The 23,882-nt window shown below is 45.7% G+C and overlaps 2 protein-coding genes across 5 annotated transcripts in view; one reads left to right on the top strand and one right to left on the bottom strand.

The window, feature by feature from the left end:
* The window catches only part of LOC131260839 (lissencephaly-1 homolog), a 37,004-nt gene that overhangs the window by 5,840 nt on the left and 7,282 nt on the right, over positions 1-23,882 (top strand). For 2 of the 4 annotated variants that reach the window (XM_058262672.1, XM_058262674.1), the window contains exon 2: positions 13,889-14,308. In XM_058262672.1, coding sequence (XP_058118655.1) covers positions 14,271-14,308 — 38 coding nt within the window. In that variant the 5' untranslated portion in view covers positions 13,889-14,270. Of the gene's footprint in view, positions 1-13,502; positions 14,309-23,882 lie in introns of all 4 variants that reach the window. The other 2 variants (XM_058262673.1, XM_058262671.1) reach the window with 2 other exon arrangements.
* LOC131259903 (elongation of very long chain fatty acids protein AAEL008004-like) lies at positions 17,653-20,456 on the bottom strand. Its single transcript, XM_058261512.1, has 6 exons — positions 20,315-20,456; positions 18,659-18,849; positions 18,505-18,585; positions 18,265-18,427; positions 18,007-18,143; positions 17,653-17,916 (listed from the first exon to the last, which is right to left on the bottom strand). The coding sequence occupies exons 1-6, from the start codon at positions 20,454-20,456 to the stop codon at positions 17,653-17,655; spliced, it is 978 nt and encodes a 325-aa protein (XP_058117495.1).

Here is a 23,882-nt window from a genome sequence, read left to right as displayed (position 1 = left end):
AACCCCCCGTCGGCGCGTGAAACAATTGCAAAAGGTGACGGATGGCGCTGCGGGAAGGTTCGTTCGGGAAGGTGTTCAACAAAATCAAGATCATAATAATGATCGCGAAACACGGCCGAGGAAAGCACGCTAGGTCCCTTTCTTCTTCGGCTTTCGGGGAAGCTGATGCTGTGATGATGGTTTTGTTTTAGCTTTAGTTCGCACATTCCTGCGTTCCAGGGGCGATGACTGTCATTATTTTATCGCTCTCCCTCAATTGGTGGCGGCCCCCCCATCCAATCGTCTCCGACAGCATCGTTTGTTTTGGGGCCAAACCGAAAGCCCCTCCAAACGATGTACGTTTATTTGTGTGCGTTCTGTCTAGTTTTGTTTACCAATAGTAATCGTGTACACGATGCGAAGGATGCGTTAATTTGCGACGAGTAGCAAAGAGTTCTGGTAGCAATGAGTATACACGTTACAACCTTCTTCACTCACATCTGATCTCCCATCCCATTTACATCTGGCAACATCGGCAAAACAAACGCGCCGTAAAAGCGACAGCAGATTGTGTTATATTTTTAGTTTTCACCTCCACGCGTTACAGGCGTCTGTTTTAGTCTGTTTAGTTGTGTGCCAATATGTCGGTACGACGCGAAACATAGAATGGTTCAAGATGCACTGGTGTCTAAGGGCGCCTGCTGAGATGAGAAGATACTTTTCTTTCCTCGGCAGGAATTTCTCCCATTGCTACAGCACAAGGTTGCATATTTTATTTGCATTTCAAAGCCTCCCCCAAAGGGCCGGAGACACGACGGCACATGCTCGCGCAGGATGATTGCACTTTGGTCGCGTTGTTGAACTTGACTGACTGACTTGGTGGAGAATGTGGGGGCACACGCATACCAACAGTCGGTTGTGCGACGGGTGTACACTCCTCTGGCACGTGTTGGGAGAAGCTGATAACGACAATCGCGCATCCAATAGCAGCATGCTGCTGGGGGTTTTAATCGTAAGAGCAACTTAAATCCTCTGCGTGCTAGCTCAAACGAACCTCGTCGGGTGATCCTCGAGAAGGGCGTTGCAGGAAAATTCTCCTACTTCAGCCGGGACTATGTTGAACATGATCGGTCTCTTAGATCGTGGGGAGGGTGCTCTGGGTGAAGAAAGGAACACTGAGTCGCGTGCGCAACTTGAGCAAGCCAAGACGACGGTGGTGTGTACGCATGCATGCGAAGAATTTTCCTATTCTCACCCAACTATTGTGCTGTCGTCGACGTAGTCGTGAGATATTAATCGTTGGACAGGTAACAAGAACATGGAATGTTGCGTTCCTTCAACACACCCTGGCATCGGTCGGAGGGTGGAGGGTTTGGGGTTTGGGGTTTGGGGTTTGGGTTTTCGAATCCATATTCATCGTTGGTAAGATTTCTTACCTTGCATTTTCTTCTCCCCGGCAAAGGTTTAGCAGATGATAATGGCCCTGAGGAATGTAAAGCTTTTTCACAGTTTCTCTCCGTGACAAGAAAGAAAAGGCTTTGAAGAGAGAAAATTGGCTGGTTCAGGTCATCGGTATTTGAACCCACGACGTGCGGTTTCTTAAGCTTGTAGCTTGGAAAAGCTATGGTTGGTTAAGCAGCTAATCCGTTATATCACACACAGAAGAAGTCCCTGGGGGGGAGAAAAGTCGTGAGTGTCATTATAAAATTATCACCTTCGTAAGATCACACCGTGATGTGATCAATTTGCGAATCAACCGTGATGAATGCCCCTTTCGCTTGTGCTTCCGATAGAAGAAATCCAAGCAGGACCAGGACGTCAGCTATGCGCCAGTCTCTAAAAAAAAACTTCCCGTAACATTTCAGGTGGCGTCACGGAGATCTAACGCTCTTTTGGTTGAAGAGGACGCGGGGTCACAATCATCATGCCATGAAGATTGTATCAAGATTTATTCGTCTCCCAGCCTGCCACTGTCTCTCCCTCCCTCTCTCTTTGGTGTGGAAATGGCTTTCACCCGAGAGGGGATTGTCTGGAAGAAGCGCACGGGGTCGAAAGGTGCCAACTGTGAATGGAAATACAAAGTATGTCAAAGTCTTACACCAACGGACGAGGAACTTTACGTTGCAAACAGGCTGATGCAGCGTTCGATAGATGGTTTATTGGAAGATATTAAATTCTCTCGTGGTGGGTTGCGTCTGGGTGGAAAGTTTTCTTCTTACAAGACGTCTACCCCATCCACAGTTGTGTTTGAGTTCTCTTTTCCGTTTGTATACCACTATAACGTCTCCCTTCTTTTATTAATTTTGTCTTTTGTCTTGCTACTTTTAGGGTAAACTTGAACCTTCCCTTGGGGATGCTACGCTAATGCATACATGCAACATGAGGCCACCTACCGTCGTACGGCTCCCACCCCCCCCTGGTGCACCGTCGTCAGTCATGATGCTATGATTTGCATTGCGTTTACGTACGTGCGCTGAGCGCGTTAGTGCGATTGCGCATGAAACGGTCCAACCGCGTTTATCAACCGCGTTGTTCCAGGCATTCCACTTTTGGTTGCATTTTCTCTGCGGCCATCAGGGAGAACCCTCCCAGGGGAGGTCCCCCCCCCCCCCCTCCGGAAGGTGACTATCGTTATGAAATGCATACCGTTTGGCCGCCGCGTGGCTGCGTGTGTATTCCATCACGAGCTCAAACGTACGTCAGATTACTGGACCATATCGTGACGTTTTGCCTGTTTCTTCGAGCAGCGGACAGTGACGTTTAGTAGGAGGTGGGTGGACAGGAACAACTGATGCTTTGCAAGGCAGCGCTCATAATCGTGTTAACGGTATGCTTGACATTGTAGCCAAGCGTTCTTTACTGGCTTCTTGTAGGAAATATGATATGATGAGGATTTTAACTTAACATAGCGTGTTCTGAAATAATGTTCAGATATTTTCAACATTATTTAACCGTCCTGATTTATATATCCATCCGACGAAGAAAACTTCCTTCCCTTCTTTTAAGGTCTCATCGCTTGGGATTTGAAATCAGATTCACGCTACCGACTAAATACTCCATTAGGCCATGTGAGATTAATCGCATTGCTTACGGTACAAATAACACATAAATTGTCTGGTGCTTGGGAGTTATGCAACCACCTTCTCCCAGTGTGTGTGCTCGCTCCGGTTCGTTCATTCCTGTCTGCTCCTAAAGTACGCGTTTCATTGGGTTGATGTCTAACGATGTGGAGAATGTTCCAGGCTTTATTCAAAGACAAAATGGCATGTTCTTCAGCCGCCTCAATCATGCCCTTCTTTCTTGTACCCACGACCACGCTAAGCTTCTACATTGTTTAACAAACTATAGGTCACCAGTGTCGTGACTGTTCCTTAATTGCAAGTGCTGCCTGTATGTGCGTTCCTTTCAAGAAAAAAAAAATGAACTAAATCATGCGTCATATTTCAAATAGTTTTCCTTCCGCCGGCCTGACTTCGTTTCCAGCCACGTTTCGTTTTTGTTTTTGAGCGAAGGTGAACCGCCGGTGAGTTCATTTTAAACTATGCTGCGGGTATATGTTTCTCGCAGCGATTCCCAGCCAGCCCGTTGGGAAATCCTGGGAATTGAGCTTTGTTGGTGCCCGCCGGTGACATTTGTGGAGCAATTAGAGTCGGGCCGCATTTCCCACGGTGTGAATGCATTGCTCCAACGTGTGGTCGGTTCGTTGGCACACAACATAACCGGAAAGTGTTGAGCAATTTGACGGAACCGTATAGGCAAGAAGATGATCTTCAAGTTGCATTTAACACATATTTTTAAAAGCGTCCATCGTATTCTCGGTTCAGTTTGGTTGGCCCCTCTTGAAGATACTTCACATTTTTTCGTTCGACAGCTTTCTTCTTCCAACACAACGAAGTAGTGTATAACTGCCTGAAAATCAAAGATCAAAATCTCCGGAGCGCGAATTAATTTACTACCACTACGGTACTCTCACTTTCCTCCTCGGATTGCCGCTGCAACGTCGCGGTTTGGAGATGGAAGGAATGTAAGATATGCTCCTGATGGAAAACCCACTAATTTCCACTTTGCTGCTGCAGAAAATGGGTTGCAAAAACCGACCCTCGTCGTCCACTGAAGTGTAGAGTGTTATATGGTGGAGGACGAGTGGATTATTATTTTAAAATAACCCGGACTCGCCGGCTCGTTAATCGAGGCGCAAAATTGACGACTTAATCGTCATTAACATCATCATCATCGTCGATGGCGGCCCATCTCGTTTTGAAGAAGCACACGCCCCCTCCCCCGCCCCTTTTCGTGCGTTTCGCAATGTCTTTCCCTTCCATTGGTGATGCAATTGTGGAACCTCTTTCACGTGTTGGGCCGGAAATGGACGAAAAGTGAGAAGCCAGGTTGTGTCTGTTAATGGTTTCTTAAATGAAAACTGTTCGCGTTTCGGACTGTACTAAAAATAAGTCGATCCGTCCCGCCATACACTCGATGTGAATGATGTGTCTGGTTGGTGTTTTGATAAGTAATTTAACGACTAGAGCCCGGTGCCGGGGTGAGCTGGTCTTAATTATGACAGCCGTGTGAGGGACGTGCTTGTTGTGATCCCCGAAAGGTCATCTCATGCATAATCTAATGGAATGGGCCCCTGAGTACTTCGGAACTCTCTTGCACTCTTTGGGTGGCCAATCGTTACACGATGCTTTGAATAATTCCTTCTTCCTCATGGACGTCTCCTACCGTAATCACAAACCTTCCCAAGGGTGCCTTTTCGCCGATGGCATGCGCTTCCTTTGGAAAACCACTCTTACCGGCAAATCCCACGTATCTTTAGATGTGATAATGGCATTGCGCACATACCGGTTTAATACCGGCCGCAAGGTCTTTGGTGCTTTCGCGTGGCTGTTGTTGAACCCGCACAAATCACACACACACCCTTCGCCTTTAGGCAACACGACCCCAGTTCCCACCACCCGATGGCTTGTGGCCCAATCTGGTTGCATCGTCGATCAAACCAGTCTCTCTCGCCTCGATTCCTTCGGATGAATGGAATGAATTAATTATGTTGCGGTATTATTGCTACCGGCAATGCACGCAGTCGGTGCAGTTCATAAAACCCCTCCGGGCTGGTTGGGTGGTGGGAGTGACGCCACCACAATCACACATATGGATGCAGTTGGAACCAACTAATCGTGTGCCACCCAGAACTGGAGGAAGAGTGGAAGACGGTAGGGACGCGATGGTTTGGTTGTTTGGATTTATGTAAATGATCGCATCTCAACAGCAGCCCCCCCTTCGGCTGCCGTTTGGAAGTGGAGTAGTTTGTCCCTTCCTTTGCAGCACCCTATTATTGCCACTCTGGCGAGAAATTGGAGCTACGGTACTCGCGAATGAACGATCACTTGAGGCTTTTACGGTGGTACTGTGCAAGCCCAGTATTGCATGTCTATTTGCCGGCGATAGGTTTGCTGGCGGCGTTTTATTCGTCATGGCATGGCATGGCAGTCGTCGTGTTCGGGAAGGAAACGCCACTCCAACTCACTCCGGGAGCCCCGGGAGCTAGCTGCTGGTTGGTTGCCAGCAAAAAGGGTGGGCTTTGATTAATGATCCCTAATTGGCGGGAGAGGCCCGGATTGCGGATTTGCGGCAAATTCATACTTTGTTACCGATTTCCCAGAGGTGGTGGTGGCTGGCCGACCGTGCGCCGGAGGATGAGCTTTACGCGATCGATCTTGCCACGAAGGGAGAGTTTTCCCCATCTGCGCAATTTCACCCCAGCCGTAAGCCGAAAGCGCTTTTCCTACCGAGGAAGGAAGTGAATGAATGTTTTGGAAAAGCCGAAAACATTTGCAAACTGTTCAATTGCGCTAACGTGTTGAGTGCATGAGGTGATTGCGCAGACATTATATCAAGGTGGAGTAATATATATGATTTTTCCTTTATGACTACCGGTTGGTTGGCTGAGAGTGATGGAAGGTTATTATTCACCAATGCAAGTTTATTAATTAGACCCAATCAAACAAAACACTTTTCGCTAAATTTAAAAGCCTTATGCCTTCTATTGTGTGTGTGTGTGTGTGCCTTCAGGGGTGGTGTTTATCCAATCTTGGTGGTGTAACACGTTGGAAATAGATTATCGAAAATGGAAATCGTTGAAGTCAACGTAAACATCCGATTAATCCGACAACCCGGAGCAAGAAGGTATTCATTTAGTTCCGGCAGGTCGGAAATCAAACGGCTTGGCTCCATTGGGGAGTGCATTCGAATTATGTCCTCTGTATATGTATCTCTCTCTTTCCCTTGAAGGGATCTTTGATATGATATATTTACATCATTACTGTCAGCATTTTACTGTGCAGAAGGAGAAAATGAAATCCCATTTCCACCACCGGTGTCTCCACAACCCACCACCCAGCCTAGCCTGTACATCATCTTAGCCCTCACGAGTCCTCTTTCCCTCCCATTCATTGGGCACTTTCACGTGTTGCTTTGTCAACCGGGGTTGATTGCGATTGGGAGGGAGAAGGAGTTGTTGAAAAATCTAACGTTTACCTCCATGTGGGGGAGGAGGGTAGGGAGGGGAGGGTATTTTACCGTTGGTAAGTGGGCACTTAGCCGTCACGACGCGGGTTGGATGGCGACATCATTTGTCTTGCGCTAATCGTGAAAATTTATCACAAATTTTCCCCTTTACGTCCTCTTGCAAACGATCTTTGATCTCGCGAGGGAGCTCTCGGATGGAGTGGAAATCTGGCGGCTTTCGCGAACATGACATTTTCCTTCCGACGTTCGTTTTTTTTTTTTGCACGGTGACCGATCAGTGACCGAATGCCAGATTGGAGCTCGAAGTCTGGTAAAGACATCATCTGGCGAAGGAGACTTAGGGGAGAGTACGGAGGAGGGTAAGCATTGCACATCCGACGTTCGATTTCTACAGCTTGCACTTGCACAGACTTGCCTACATCGTTTGTCAGGATCTTCGAAGAAAAGGAAATCTCACGATAGTCATTTGACTTGTCTTTCTTGTGATATCCGGCCCTTTTGTGCTGTGCAAGTGCAAAATCGTGTGCAAAAGCTTTATTCACGAAAAAAAAATCTCGCAAAATCTTACGTAACGTAAGTTGAACAACGTTCAAACGAAGAAAGAGTTGATCGGATGATGGTCGGGCTAGCAGTGGGGTGGCCTTTCATTTTCGTTTTAGCACAAAAGAGTTGCTTTTCGGCTTTTATTCTTCAAGTAAAAGCAAAATCTGCGTACGATAATGGTCTCCCGTGGCGGGCCATTTTTAAAAAGAAAGGGAAGACAAGCTAGCGAACGTCTTGAAAGCATCTCCAAACACGTTAACTTTCCCCAGCACGGGCGCCTCACTGTGGCCGAGTTCGATGGACACAAGGAAACTTCTGTTTGGGGTTAATCTTAAGGGTGCTTATTATGATGTACCGCTTCCATTCAGGGGCCCATTTTTGCAGATGGCTGGTTCGTTCGTCTCGAGACAAACGTATGGCCCACCGTCGACAGCATTATTTTGTTCGGAACTAATCGGGGCAACATATTTGGGCAAATGGCAAAGCAGGTTTCGACGTAACCAAATACGAATCTGGATCTGTCAATCAAACAGGGACCAGGATTAGTTATGCTCCCTGGGGCCGTTTCTGCCACAATTGTCGTTTGTTTGGATTCCTGTTTTGGTGGAGCTGGCTGCTGGTTATATAGTCCAGTTCCTGCCCTATACTCCGTTGCATGTCTGGCGTCGTAATTTTGACGTCGACGTGCTGTGGAGTTATTTAACCGGCTTGTCTACTACTAGCCGGTCCACCTACTCCAGTACACGAAGCCCCATCGAACGAGAAAGCAAACTAGGAACACATTTCAACTCATTCTTTCCTTCTGGGGGTGGACTATGGTCAGCCAGGCTGAAGTCACCCCACGACCGGTGTGTGTAGTGCAAATATTGATTCGTTTTGCTAGAGCCACAAAAAAAAGGTTATGAGCGTACCTTTTTCGTACGCCACGTCGCTAACGTGGTAAATATATCGATCTGCAAATACGATGTGACCTCGTCGGTGGGAGGTGTACGGGCCTGGTGGGCAAAGCTGCCGTCACCTTGCAAATGGCGTACCAGGTGTAGCCAGGCCAGCTCGTAGAACATCGCCAGTTTCTCACGTTTGCCGTTACTCCTCAGTTGTCTGCGCCGCTGTCTGCATGTCGTTGGCTCAACGATGGCTCGATGGTCCAGAGAGTCGTGTCCTGTCCCCTACACACTCCCAGCTCTGGGTTCTTCTAATAATATCGGATGATTGATGAGGTCATTGTTGGGTAATTGGGCTGGTGGCGGTGTGGTGATGGGGAGAGACTTTAGGCCCGAGCTAGGGCTTTTGCACGGAACATCCCCGTACATCGAAAGGTCACAACCTCGTCTGTCAAGTTCGACGCAATGGAGAAGCAACCATCCAGGAGGTTTGTGGGAATATTTGCACCAGGATTGTAGGAAACGGTTTTCGATTCATTGGAATTATGTAACTTTCCAATGTGTCCAGCTTTTCGTGGTGTTATTTAAGATTCGTCTTTATTTTTCTTGAAAGTTTAATGGCCTACCGTAGCATTATTGATGGCGTGATGTTTCTGAACTCTTGAATACCATTTCAAAGGCGTGGTACTCAGCTTATTTATCAAATTTTCATACTAACGCACCTAGTTTCCTTAATTTCTCCAATAGTTCAATTAATTTATGTTTCTTTCTTCAAGCTAACTTTTTTCTTCTTTCCTTTATCCACTGCTGGCCCGGTGGTACTACTATTTATTGATATCGTGTTCGAGAAACAACATGAGAACGTCCGGCGGCTTATTGCATTAGCAACTCGACATGCAATTTGGTGCTTAAGTCGTAAACTTCGGGCCCGCTAAGTGTTTGTGCGGTCATTGACATTGCCGTTCCAGCTCATCGCAGCCAGGATTCTCATGAAATCAATTAGAAACTGGACAAATTGATCGTGGTCTCTACACTGTGTGTTGTGCGTTAGCTGTTCTTGCCAACCGCAAACGGAATCGGTAGCCCGAGTTACGAGAAAATGTCTTACGTTTTGTGGTTTACGTCTAGCGCTCGCATAAATAGGGCTTCCTCCGATGGAAATAAATACCCACTTGCAGTACTGAACCGTACAACCATCCCCCGAGACACAGTGACGAGAGACCGCCGACGGGTGATTAGATCGATAAATCTTGCTTCCTCGAGTCTTGCAGAAGAGCCGCAGCGCCGGGGGTCATTGTGACTGGCAGGCAGCCAGCCAGCCCCGCATCGATTGCGATCGATTTGCAAAGCATTCCGACAACTTCCGTTCGTCCCTTAGGGGGAGGGAAGCCGGTTTCTGTTTTGTCGCCGTGCAAAATCATTCCTTCGCCGCAAAATGCTTGCTGCATTCCGCCGTTGTTAATAATATATCAGCCATGTCCGGCCAATCGGAAGGGCTTTAAAAAAAACAGAAGGAATTTCCGCCACAATACGCTGTTTTATTCGATTTGTTACTGCAAGGTTTCGCTATGAAATCGAACGATGAACAAGAATGCTAGACTTTCATCGGTCTCTACAATTGATGTTTGTTTTTCCTTCATAAAAATAAGGTGTCAGAAGTGTGCGGATGAAAATACCTCAAGTTTTACTCTCTTTAAAAAAAGAGAGGACAGGTTTTATCACTGCCACATTTATCATCGAACAGTTCTTTTTTTTTGTTGCTAAAAGGTGGTAAAAGGTGTAATGACGGGATCAAGCCGACCCTTTAGGCTGTTCCTTAATAATTATTGTCCTTTGGAATATGGAAGCAAAAAAAAAACGGTTGGAAAAAGAAAATAATTTTTCATTGGCCTTTTTTTCCCGTTGAATCATTACTCCTTCGGATGGCTTTTGCATCGTTGGAACGGTTTTTCCCGCGTAAAAACGAGTCGGTAATCACTCGGGGATAGTGGGGGTTAGCTCATAAGAAACCCAATTTGCTTGCAGGCCGGACTAAGGTCGGTTAATGACAAAAAGCGTTGGCTTCAAATGGTTGGAATGTTTCATTAAACGGCCCCCCGGGCGAGATGCATTAGAAATGGAGCAGGGCGAAAACAATCATTTCGCATTGGTGGTTCGATTAGTCTTCGGATTCCGGGTTTCGGGATTTTCGGTGGTACTTTTGCTTGAACAATTTGACCACAGAGAAAGTTTTGTCATTACATTCGTGGGAAGTGGTTCGGTACTACCATGATGTGTATGCTGCATTGAGGAAAAACTAGGGTAAACAATTCACAAAATGGGAAAATAATTGGGTAAACTTCAACTCATTCGTCGTTTGACCGTTAAACGTTTTGATTGTATGTTTTTTTTCAGGTCGACTTTTTGGTTCTGATCCCAGCGCAAATGCACCTCGCTCGATCGATGTTGATTAAACTTTAAGTCACCTTTCGTTCACACCGAACGTGTCACACCCACCGTGTTTTGACAAATGGCTGACAGATTGGAGGTAACACCTACATTATGCCACGAAACTTCCTCCGATCTGCAATTCACCAACGGAATGCTACTGAATGCTCTTTCGGGTTGGCTTACACACACACACACCCCATCCACTTCTCGAAGGTAGCAATCACGTGACTACCGCGAGTCGGTTCGGGATCGTGACTCAATTAATATTAATTTTCCCGTCCAGGTCGTGAGAAAGCGCTGGTAGATGAATGAACCGGAAGGAGTACTGGTGGTGGTACTCTCGACCCAGCAGACAAACGGCAAAAGACTATTGCTTCTATCCGACATTAGATTTGATCCCCTCGACTTTTTGGTGGAAGCAAGACGCGGGGGAGGGATTTTTATTTTCGGAGCTGCGGAGGTGATCTCTTTTTTCCAGTGCTCTTTTTCATTAACCTGCCGGCGCGCGATATAGGTGATCCATTACTTTTTTGATCGCCAACCTCTCGGTCTCGACGAGGCGTGGCGTTGGATGCACGACCGGAACCACCTACTTTGAATGGGTGGAACTCACGGAATTTGTTTGGAAAACTGCGCCAGCTCACGAACTTCTCTTCCGGTCTAGACAGGAGTCGCTACCAAGGAAGAAGCTGCTGAAAGCGAGGGAAGACGAAAGCAGTAACATCATCGGGTTGTTTATTCTTTGTTGTAATTTTCGAAGGGTTGCCGGTTGGTTTTTGTCTGTTCCTTTTGAAGTGAAAGTAAAATAACTTGTAGCCACCCAGATGGAATAGGAACTCTGGTATTTAAAAATGAAAGAGAACTCCCCAAGTGTCCTTGAGGTGCAAGTAATTATGATGAAGATATCATCACCAACCTTCGACTGTTGTTCATGCTTGGTTTGGAATGTTTGGTTCTCTTGAGAAATGTTTTACACTGCTATACTTACTCTACTCTACTTTTGGGAACTACTCCATTGCGATAAATTCGTGATGAAATGCATTGAAACCAACGTTGTGCAACGTTTCGTTTATCATCGGAAAAGGTATGCGGAATGTTGCCAAAACACTATTGGCATCTCGTGCTGCTGCTGCATCCACTCGGAAAAACGTGCCACGAGCAGCAAACCCCTTTGATTGTACTTCTGTACCTTTTTGTGTCTCTTCGTGTTTGATAGCTGAAGCGAAAAGTGGCGTTGACCTATCTCTTGACTCACCCAGAAGTTGCAGACGAACTCGGTCACGAAAAGAGACCGCCCTGCTTGGCATCGAATGCTGGTATAGGGGTGGGTAAAAACTGTTCCCCGCCGTTGCTGGTCTTGATAGACAGTGGACGTAAACCTATTGAACCAAATCATGAAAAGAGGCCTCGACTCGTTTGTGATGAAGTTGTCTTGGATGATGTAATACTAGTGTTCGATTCGTTTGATTCGTTTGATGAACAGAGTAGGCCAGGAAAACAAACCGAAGCTCACTAGATTTCGGTAGCAAAGACTAATAGAAGGAAAGGGATTGAAAGACAATTCCATAATGATCTAAATATCTTTTCAACCCATGTTCTGCAGCTGTCGTGACCCGTTAAGGGGTCGTATTCAAATGCTCATTTTATCGACAGCCAAAACACCCACGGGGTAGCCGTCCGTAGATGCAGTCGCTGCAGTTGTGTGCATCATTATTTAGCTGGAGCATGCGCGCCGACTGCCCTGACCCATGCTCGATATAGACCGAGAGAGAGAGTGACGTGGACGTTCGCTGAAAATAGCATAAGGAAAAACGGCGGAACAAAAAAAGCAACCACCTCCGGCAGGATGAAAATAAAATGAGTTTTCCATCACCATCATTCCAATTTCTCCCGCTTGCGTTTTGTGTTTGGGAGGACAATATGTTCCTCCATCCGACAGAGGAGGATTACACCGTGATAGTAGACCCCGAAGCGAGATGCAAGTATATACACGTCATCAGCTTCCTCAAACCGAGATCAGGACGCTGATAAATTACCGATTGTTGACAAAACCTGCAGCGGCTATAATTGGAAGCCCATTTGTGTCGCTCACGCCTTGTCGGTGCCTTGTCATTATGCAGTGTTTTGCTAATGCGCTTAGAAAAGAGGAACATACGCTGCATAGGTATGTAAATGTGATCCTGATGCTCATGCTTTGAGCTAAATTGATTCCGAAAGAAGCCAACTGCACGATACCGAGATGTATGGTGCGGTATCGATCGAGCACCGTGATTAGACGTCGTTCGAATAAATAATTCTTTGTGCGGACGTCGGCTTCTGGTTCCGCCATACAATGGTTCCTTAAACCGCCCATTTCTTAAGGTTATTTCCTTTGTTGTGGGTTTTAATTTATTCAACTACCGAATGTTACCTATCGTGCAGCAAAACGTGTGGTCACGAGAGGTTGGATTGATTTAGCTTGGGAGAAAAATTAAACATGCCATTGTGCGGTCAATTTCATGACGTTTAATTTTGATTGATGTCCTTTTCTTACTGGTTTAGCCTTTAAACCTTTTAACATAAATTGGTTGAATTCTATTTTAAAAACAACAATTCTTGAGCGACAGTAACTAATTGTTCCCGTTTTATAGTTTGTTACTTTTTGTGGTAGGAGATGAGATAGTGGTTGAACAAAGAGATATTTTTAAAAATGAAATATGACTCTTATCTTTTTCTTCTCATCAAGCAAAAGTACGTCGTTAAATAAAGCAAACACCAAGCACGTGTCAGTTTCTAATAATAACTTGTTTTGTTAAAAACAAACTATTACAACATATTATTTGTACAATGTTGCTTCCCTAATTTACGGTTAGTTAAGTCATCGACGTGTTCAGATATCATCCCTGAAACTTTCTTGTCTCTTTGTTCGTGAATGTCACGTTGTTGCTGGCATTTTTGGTTGTTGTATTTCGTATACCAACTCAAGGAGGGCCACACAGCTGTAAATAAATGGTATGATTGTCCCAATTCTCATTTCCTCTTTATAAGGTTTCTTTATTCACCGCGGTGCATTTTTCGAGCAAGCGTCTTCGGTGGATTTTACTTTATAAAATGATACTAACCGCTTTTGTATTTCCATCTTCTTCCATTTCATTTTAGATGTTTGCTCTGCGTAGCGTAACCACAAGCGGATCGACAGCGGCGGTATCGTAGTACGGTGGATCAGATTCATCCAAACGGTAGTAGCAGTACCTTTGTTCTACGGGTGAAAACCAGATCCGGCTGCTGCTGCCTTTTTGTGTGTTGCCTCTTCATTGCCCTTCGGTGCTGCGAGCGAGGGAAGTACTACTTGCCTGGAAGAGCTCTGTCCGCTTTGGATAAGCGGGGTGTAGTTGACGGCAATCAATCGAAGGCAGAAAGTGAAGCACCACAATTGAAACGTCTTCATCTGATATAGAAACCGTTCATTCGTGTTTACTTCTTACCGACCGACGACATCATTCAACGACGAAACTAACTTAAAAGGGTTTTAATCATTGTTACAGTTAGTATTTAGCGAACGTAAAGTAGTTTGCATATGCGAGAGTGAATACGAAAGCAGCTCATACGAAACAGTGAAAGTGGTTATCGAAAAGAAAATATAGTGAACGAGAAGAGAATAATAATTTATAAATCGAAAAGAAAGGAGCCTTCATCGTCGTAAGAGGGTAGGAGTGAAAGTGGAATAAGGTTTTCTCTGCCTAGGGATCCTATTTTAACCTGCCTCCCTTGGTCCGGTTGTTGTCTGCTGTTTTCATTCAGCTCGCCACGACGGATCTATCCGTGACGGAAGCAGACCTCCCGGAAACGATACGACCTCGGCAGGAGCGAGAGGACAGCGTAGAACCGCGAGACGTCTATCTTCAATATTCATCAGCAAATCAAAACATGAAAATGGTGTTGTCACAACGGCAGCGCGAGGAGCTGTAAGTATAAGTTGATCGCTTCAAAATAGATTCTTAGGAACTTGCCTGGAAAACAACTAGCCTAGAAACGCACCAACGCCATCATCCGTCATCGTTAACCAACCCAAACGGAAAGTAGGTTTCCTTCCGCTTTCGTCTGCGTAGAGCCGTGGCTAATATTAGTTCTGCTGTCCTCAAAAAATGATATTCCTCCGTTACGGCGTTAGAACTTTGGCGCAGCGAGAAGGGCGAACCTTTTAATGGTTGCGTCGGCAACATGGAAGAGCGTGCACGCGTGGGGAACAAAATTGTGCCATAAAAGCAATCGGAGGCCAGTCGGTCATACGCTTTGGGGGCGATTGATGTGGGAGTTATTTATATTTACGTTTCACTTTCACCTACATTTTAGTCCACACCATCGACGGCTCGAAGCAAAGTCTCCTGGACCGGCGCGGGACATTAGTGCATTAATTTATGGATTGCTTAAGAATAATCCAACATTTCCTATCCTTTGCTGTTTGGCTTAGGAAGTGCGTGATTACTCTGTTTTTTACAGAATTCATTTTGGACTCACTATTTTTATTAGCAATATAACAGGATTATTGCATAGATGCATTCAAAAATGTGGTTTTAGGCTTCCATTACTAGATTTTATGGCTATTTATACAACTTTTATCACCGGAAGTTTGACTTTTGATATTATCAGTCATCGTGGCTTCAGAGATATGGTAAATGCTAAGGGAAAGTTTTATGGTTTCGATTATCGTTTTGAAACCACTTGAAGTTACATCATCCTAATTTAAACGAATGTATCAACCGAATCGTTTTACCATGTGTAACTACCAAGCGGAGGAATTGTTCGGATCATGTTAAGCACGAATCGATCGATTAACGGTCGCTTTTCACACCATTAGTTTTCTTCCATTACCGTCCGCAGCGGGGTACGGGGCGCCGCAAGCGGGGAGGACGGCAGAGAGTTGGAGGTGGAAAAGTAATTTATGTGAAGATAGAGAGTGTTAAAAATACACGTGTGGATTTCCACCGGGTCCAAGCGCGGGGCGTTGGACAACTTGTTGTTGCGCGCTTCCCAAAGTCCGGATTAAAACACTCGCACATCACTATTTCACGTTGGCCCCCGGTGGAGACTCGATCGATGCGACGATCGAACGGCGGTGCAGCACAGAAGCGGCACATCCGGTAATCCCTTGGCCCGCCGAGACTCACTCGCACCGTCCAGCTATATATCGCGTTCGAATAGAAAAGTGTGACACTTCGCGAGTGTGCCTTGCGGCGCGGGGAGGACAGAAGGGGGTGGCCGAAGGAGGAAGCGACTTTTTATGGTTGCTTCGTTTCGGAAGGCGACTGCCTATTGCGTGTTACGAAATGTTGGAATGCTGAGAGTGTGCCTGGGCTCTCTCGATGCACGAAAGTAGCGTGCGTATTGGGACATTACTTTTTTTCCTTCTTACTTTTAGCTACACACTCGACCATCGACCTGACGGCGGCGGCGACGGCGATGATCATGGTGGAAAGTCGGTGATGAACCAGAGGAAGAAGCTACGGACAAATAAAATCGATTCGATGGATAAAAGTCCCAATACGGGGATGGCCCAGCGACGGCATATGGCTTGACGAGGCTTGAAAATAGGTGGGAAGAAGTGCTTGGAAAATGAAACAACACCTCCCGCGGTCTTTTCGGGAGGAGAGAAAAGTGTCATCCGGTCGGAAGAAACGGGCCCTTGATCGTTGGTGATTGGATCGTGTGAGATTGGTGACGATGGTGATAATTGGTAGCGCAGCATCTTTGTCACCACTTGTAGTGCTTCCTCCTGACATTTGCTTCCCTACCAAGTTTTAGGAAAAGTGGTTCATTGTTATGGATAAACTTCCCTAACACTTAGCTTTACATTGACCACAGGTAATGCTGCTTGGTTTGAAAGCTAAACCTTGTGTGCATAAAATACACATGAAAACTGTTCACCATGATGGTTAGTGATAGAAAACGCGACGGAAGATACGAAGGATGCCGCTGGCGTTGAGTGGCATTTTTGGCAATCATATCTTTTGCCCGCGTCCGTTCACCGCACGAGAAGACACTTTCGTGACTAATTCTCAGGTTTCCCCCGTAAGGTGCGCCATTAACAGCAGTAAATGTTTTGTCAACTTGTTGCAGACGGCTCGAAGTTTAGTGTCGAGACTTGTTGAGGAAGTTTTATTGGTTGCTGGAAGTTAGGCGACAGTAACATTTTTGCAAATTTGTATGTTTTGGCTGAGGAGAAACCGTGCCTGTTAGCAATTACGGGAAGTTTGTCCGTATAACGGTGGATTTGCATCTGCGCATGTTTGTCTTTTTTACTTACAAACAAAACGAATCGCAAAAAATACAGCTCAATGGGTATAAATTGTAGATAACATAGACCTTGGCTCACCTTTTTGCGAATGAATGAAATGAGCTAAGGAATGCTCACAACCTGCCGTACGATCTTTAAAAGCGGCCCACCACCACCCCACTGGTACTAACATCGTCGTTGTGCATCGTTAAGCGACATCGCGATGGTTTCATTTTTTTTTTCTTTGTGCCTTCAGCTGATTTCTCGCCGAACAAACCGCAGTCGATGGTGTGTAAATAGAAGCAACAAAACCCCACTGAAAGATGATGTAAATACAGCTACCCCTGTGTGCGTGGAATATCTTTTTATGGTTTGTATACGCAACGTGACATTGATCATGCGCGATCACCACTTGATCTGCTAATAACGACCGTTTCGCGAAATAAACGCGTAGGTTGGAGTAACCAACGAAACACCATCAACTGAAACAGCAGGCTAGGCAATGATGCTAGCGCCATCTAGTAGAGCGACGAAGCACTGCACGCTATGCGTTACAAAGCGTTACTATTGTTGCCGTTGATTCATTTTGAATTTTACGAATGGATTTTCTAATACTGATGTTAGGTTTCTATTTTTTCTAATATTGAAATGATCATATGCTAATATTTCTGACATTATTAGATGCAATACAAAAATAATTCCGGATAGTTATGCAATTTACAATATTATTTCGACCAATGGGAAGAGTCATTTGATATCCTTTATTTTAAAATCACTTAAAACAGTTTGTTATATAGTTGAAAGTTGGTCGGTATGTTTTTGTGGAACGTTATATCCCAACCGAATTAACTTAAATAACATGCTTGTTTTCTTTATTAAGTTTTGTTTTTGGGATAGACAAAATGATGGAAGCTATGAAGTTGTATAAATTTGGTAACACCATCCCTAAAATAGCGCTTATCACAAATGCTGTACAGATTATTTACACTATTATTTCTTATTTAAATCCTCATTCAGTCTATCGAATAGAGAAAGTCAGTGTTCCTTATTTAGAAGCGCTGTCACCTCCTGCTGTTGCTCATGGAATGTGCTAGCAACGGCCATCTCCTGTATCTTTGCTGTTGACTCCGGCTCTGTTTTTACGTCTGTTTGCTTCCGGTAGTTCTCCAGGTAGAAGTTCATGAACAGAACGAAGAAAATGCTCGCGTTTCCCAGCAGCAGCAATGTGATGAATTTCGGGAAGGCACAGTCCGTCAACAAGGCGTTGATAGCGTGCCCGATGCAGATAACAAACTGAGCCTAATGAAAGTGGGAAGACATAGACGAGTAGGAATATAAGTCATAATCATTGTTAATTCAGTTTGAGAGTGCTTTCTTTACTAAACTTACTATCTGAATCTCGGTCATATATTTCTTCCACCACAGATACTTCTGATAGCGTGGTCCCATCGCGGAGAGCATGTAGTAGAAGTACATAAGTGTGTGGACAAGGTTGTTGATTATGTTGGGTAGCGTCGCATTACCACCTGCAAACAGAAATGAAACATAGTTTTCGAGTAGAGTATGCAAATAGATTTCCAACATCAGCACCAACTCTGGATGCCCTTTAACTCGATACTGGTATCACTGATGGTATTGCGTACATACCTGCCAGGAACTTGGTGAGGATCCAGGCTTCGATCGGGGTGAGCGAATGGTGGTATAGATGTAAGTAGGAAATTTGTGACTTTTTCTTACGCAAAACGAAGAAGATGGTGTCCGCAAACTCGGATAGCTTGGAAAGGTAGTAGATGTAGCACAAGTTAAACATCTGTCAGGAATAGAAAACGAACAATAAGAAATAAGTTTATCGCCCGAGGCTACCGTATGGTGGGTTTAGGTTCCTACCCTTCTGGAAAGATGATCGTCACTGTAGTCAACTGGTTGGCATGTTAAGCTGTATCCTCGGGCCCATCCCGCCATTAGGTGCTGGAATGAAGGATAAGCTTAGTAGGTTTACATCCAATGATCGTTGGGAATCATATTTTTTGCCAGTATTTACCTCGTAAAACATATACCCACTGAGGACGACCTGGAAAAGGTTGTAGTAGAAGAGGGTGTTGGTCAGCTGCATCGGTTTCCGGTCACGCATGTACGTCGGACCGATGATAAGCACCCAGACGAGATAGGTCAGTATCATCCCAAGCGTTGGCAGCGGATTGTCCATGAATGGGAGATGCTTCGCCCTCGGATCTAGCGGCAGAGTGGAAAAACGTAGGAAAAAATATTTTTGAATAATTTCGTCTTAAAGCAAGCCAAAATAAAACCTCCCATGGTCATTGCCGTCATAAACTTTTTCCTACCCCGCCAGCAAAAACGAGATTCTAGTCACCTTTCGGCCAGATGCGACCGCTGGTTCTGCGGGCGGCCAACCCAAATTAATATACAGTTTCGGTTGAATATACCGTTGCGAAATCACAACGACGACACACCGTTCGTTCGGTTGTTCGAGTAGTAGAATAACTCAAGTTTTTTGATTGAGTTATGTTTTTGTATGTTTTCAATGTCCAGGTCAGCCCAGGGTTGGCACCTAATTTAAAATTCTGCAAGCCCCCACAGAAGCTCGAATAGGCCTGTTCAAGGATCTAAAGTAGACCGGAGCGGAGACTTAGAAAGGCATGCATTGGCATTGGTTGTTTTTTCTCAGACCATATGATGGTTGACCGATGGTTTGTTTTTGATAATAGATCCATCGTCTTTTCGTTGCCGAATGAACCGTTAATGTCCTACATTTCTCAAATGCTTTTAAGAATGCTTCCAATTGGTGTTATTAAACGATTCTGCGCGGCGATAAGAGAAGCATGTATGTATAGGGACCTCAGTAGTATTTCAGAGGCCAATACTAAACCCGTTGAACACATGAAATTGTATTGCGGAATGAGAATGTAAATTATGAGCATTCCTTTAGTCGTTGCCAAAGGGTTTGGTTTCACGAAAACCTTGGCCTGTAGGGCCGCAGAGTATTTGTTGACTAGATGGAAAAGCAGATGTTGGAACTGAATTCAACAACGGTGCTTCGTTGCTACATGATGAACCCTATGAAGTCAAGTGTAGTGAGACAAACAAGCAAATTCACTAGATGTTGTCACGATCACTACGCTTGTAATTCGGTCTTGAAACAGAACATCGTGATCCGGTGTTGTTCCCTCCAAAAAGGTGTCCGAGTTGATCGACCTGACAACATTTCGCAATCATGCACCATGATAAATCGTTGCCACTTTGGTGTTCTCTTTTTTTCTTGCCGCTATTACTCAAGAGATCGTGAAAGAGGTTGTTAAGTTATGCCTCCTCAAATGACATAAATCTTTTCTTTCAGAGTGACGATTTTAATAGGGTCAAGCTCGAGGTTGACCAAAATTTCAAAGGCCACTCTTAACAGCAGTCGTTTAATGTAATACTTGAACTTGGAAAACCGTCTCCTCGTGTCCGAATGTACTACCGGGCCCTGAGGAGGACGATTAGCGTTCCGGTTGCCGATGCCGAAGGGCAATATGGGTATTATTATAGCTTATAGTGCCTCCTCCTAGTTGTTTAGTCGGGGCAATTACCGAACGGCAACATATCTTGTGTTCACTAAACCACCACCTTGGAAATCCGTTGTCTGGTGCGGCAGACAACGTAAGCGAAAAGCTTACCTTCTTTGTACAGTTTTTCTTACCTCCGATTAACTCCTCCACAAGATTCCAGTATCGGTCGAGCAGTCGTGTCCAGTTGCGATCGGTTTGGTATTCATCGATCGCCAGCTGCATCACATAATTTGATGCAAGTGTGAAATCGGTAAAATTGTCCTTTAAATCCATCCTTAGGAACTTGTTGGGCAAATTTCACTTGCTTGTTTTTGTGTATCACTTGTGTTCAGCTGCAAATTCACTAGATGGTCTAGATGGAGTTTTCTGCCAACGACCTTCTGACACAGTTAAAAATGGCAAACGCACTATGTCTTGTCAACCGCACCAGATCTGGGTCATCGCCATTCAGTTCTTGTTCGGTGAACCACTACCTTCTAAGTTCTCACACGTTCACATAATTCGCGACACCGTGAAACACGTACAGTGCAATTCCGTCACAATTCGAGGTAAATTATCCTAAAAAGAGATGTTTCTCATGGATACTAAAATCTTTTGCAAAGAAGCAGCTTGAAGAATTGATAAACTTAGGTTGGGTTGAGACCTCCCTTTCAGCTTTACCGTAAGTCACTTCTTGAACCGAACGAAGTCACCACCCGAACTGAACTGACCTGTAGCGTAGAATGCGTCGCAGGACAGCATTTTCCGAACGGATCCGCTTCAGTGTCGCGAAAAACCAACCGCACCAAGAGTGGTGTTAATTCCCACCCCTCTCGCAGCAGGGGGTCGCTCGCGCGAATCCGTAAAGTTGCGAACGCGGTCGCTTTTGGTGGTAAGGAACACAGAGGAAACAGCTACTTCCCCCCTTCGCGACAGCGTCGCCGTTCTTTTCCTCCTCCCCCTCTCTACTCCATCTTCTAAAGCGCTCTTGTACAGGACCCCACAATGCGGTGTGAGGTGTGTGAGCGTTTTCCCACTCCTCTCATACCGTTGCGTTGTTGATCTGACGAACGGTCGATCGTTTGATATCCTCCGCGGAAAAATCCCCTCCTTTCGCCTTGTTTTTTATTTGTCTCTTCTGTATGCAAGACCCTTGCTAGTGGAAGGAAGTTTTAACCCCCGTGTAAATCCTTCCCCACTCAAACATTTATTCATGCGAGCGAGAAGATGACGATGCTGTTCGGTAGCATATTTGCCATAGAGACGAATCGTCAACAAACGGTTCCTTGGCCAAATGCGGCACCAAGGAGAGGAGGACGGTATGGACGACGGATTTAAATCCGAACACATAAAGGTGCCCTTGGGTTAAATGGCTTCGTCGGAAAGGAAGCCTACCATCGTAGTACCACTGAAGCGATGCACTTACTTCTTTTAGTTAGAACTCTAGTAGCTTAAACCAGCACTAGCAGTACATTTGGTTGCAAGCAGTAGCACTCAGAAGTGCATCTGGTAGAACGATCTCGCGGAGATCGGGAGATGCAAACCAGGGTGTTGGAGAAGAACCTCCCCCCCGGTGGGCGCAGTATAACCAGTTCCTTTTCGCGGTTAACCACCCAAAGTATCGGAACGGTGGTTTGCGACCAGATGAGAGGTGCATGTGTGTGTTTTTGTAGGTTTTTTTTAAGATTGATGGGGGCGCCAGCCATTTTCTACTCAAGCATTGGGTGAGGTTTTGCAATCAATCCGCTGCAGAAGACACCAAATGGAGAAGGATTATTTTGTGGAAGCCTTTTTCCTACTGCTTCGAATGTGTACTACTTTTGACAGAACATAAATGTAAATAGTATACTAAGGGTTCGTCACTTAGAGTCTTTCGTTTAAGAGTTTTTTTTTATCATTCTGCTGATGAGAAACTTCAATACTCAACGTGTTATTCAGCCCTTTAATTACCGTGAAACGCAAAATAATGATAAATAGATCCAAAGAACGTCCTAAATGAACTCCCAATGGTTTATGTTGGCCAGATGCATCGGGGGGGAGGTCGCCTTCAGAAAAAGGTGGGAGGTTTTCTCAAGAACGATTGCTTCACCAGCCAACTGCCAATTGACACCGAATTCCTCCGCTCAGTGTAAAGTGTGTCCAGTCGTTTGGTTTGGAACTGGTTGCAGCACTTTGGCGCTTGACGACCACTAGACCTCCGAAGAACCACTATGCTACACCCATTCTATGTGCTACCTCAAGTTTCCTTCTTGAGGGCATATATCCCCTCTACAGGTATTTCAAAGATTGTTTCCGCAATAGATACCGAAAAAGGGAACGAGAGCGGGGTTCGGTCGTCGATAAAGTGTATCGATGTTGTACCGATACTACACGCCACCGTTCCGTTTATGTCATTCAAGAAAATGGTTGCTTTTACTCCACTTCCTTTTTCGTGTTTTGGGCGAGTTTTCGTAATCCTTCTGGTTGGTTGGTGCATAGGAAGGAAGCAACCACTTGGGAAGATTAATGAGCCAATGTTTTAGTCACCTCCGACGAGACCGCACACACATGTGGTTTTCACCTAATGGAGTTCAATTGCTCTAAATCCCTTCTTCGTCAAGGTCGCTAGTTACGCGAACCTAAGAAAAAAGAGTCGCAATTACCATGGTGTAAAAGCCAGCAGCAGCAGCACCAGAACCAACCGAGCATTAGTCGCCAGCCGCGTCGCCAATGTCTCTCGGGGTGCCGTCGCCGTTGCACTTTTGTCGGTCAACGGCGGAAAACTTGTTTGATTTTCGCGCGACTTTTAACGTTCAAGTTCTCTGTCTGCCGCGGGTGGGTTTAAACGTAGAAGTTCACCCGGACGAACCGTTTCGTACGGCGACTTCTTTATCTGCTTCTCCGATGGAAGGGGGGAGCGGCCAGCGGCGGCGGAGAAAAGTGGCCGGAGCTCGCTAGGGCTCGTGAGTTTTTCGTGACTGGACCGTACACCAGCAGCATTCCCGCGTTCGTAGGCAGGCTTCTTGTTTGGTGTGGTGTTTTTTTTTCCTTTTCCAGTTTCTGGTTCTTGTGCGAACGCAGAGACACACTGCGCGCGCGCGGTCTAACCTTTGCGCTCGGGATGGAAAACGGTGGAATTGAAATATGGCATGTTGCAACATGTGCGGCGGAACCTCTCTCACTCCCTTTCGGCTCTGGCGGAGAAGAAAACGAGTCTCCAGCGAGTGTTTTTAAACGTGGCCGTTTGTGGCAAGTGGTAGTCCTCGGCGCAATGCACCGATTTGGAACCGTTCACTTAGAGAATTCCCGCGACTCTACTAAGACAAGGCCCAAGCTCTAATCGCTCTGCGTCTGCGGCAACGCAGGCTAGGCAGGTTAGGTCGTTGGTGGTTCTGGTTGGGGTGGAATCCTAGAGGCCCTCCAAGGTCGGACCGATGCAAAACTACCTTCGGTGAGAGGTTCAACGATCCGGTGATAACTCGCTGGTGAATACTCTCCCTGCTGGTATCGGTATGTGATTATGTCGCGATCGCGAATGAATTGGCGGTAGATTGCGTCGCCGTAAACGACGGTTCAATGACTCGAAGATTGAAGACTTGTCCGGAGAACACAAGAAGCGCGCGGCGGGGCCCTTTGGCGTGAAATGGTGGGCGTTCTCGTGCGATCACTTTCGAAACCCGACCCCCTCGTCCAGAGCTGATGATAGTTGGATTGATCTCGATCGTCGATCACGATCCTTAG

Source organism: Anopheles coustani, chromosome 3 (assembly GCF_943734705.1).
Source record: "Anopheles coustani chromosome 3, idAnoCousDA_361_x.2, whole genome shotgun sequence".
NCBI lineage: Eukaryota > Metazoa > Arthropoda > Insecta > Diptera > Culicidae > Anopheles > Anopheles coustani.
Note: the sequence above shows the minus strand (reverse complement) of the source record. Positions and strands in the feature narration are given on the sequence as shown.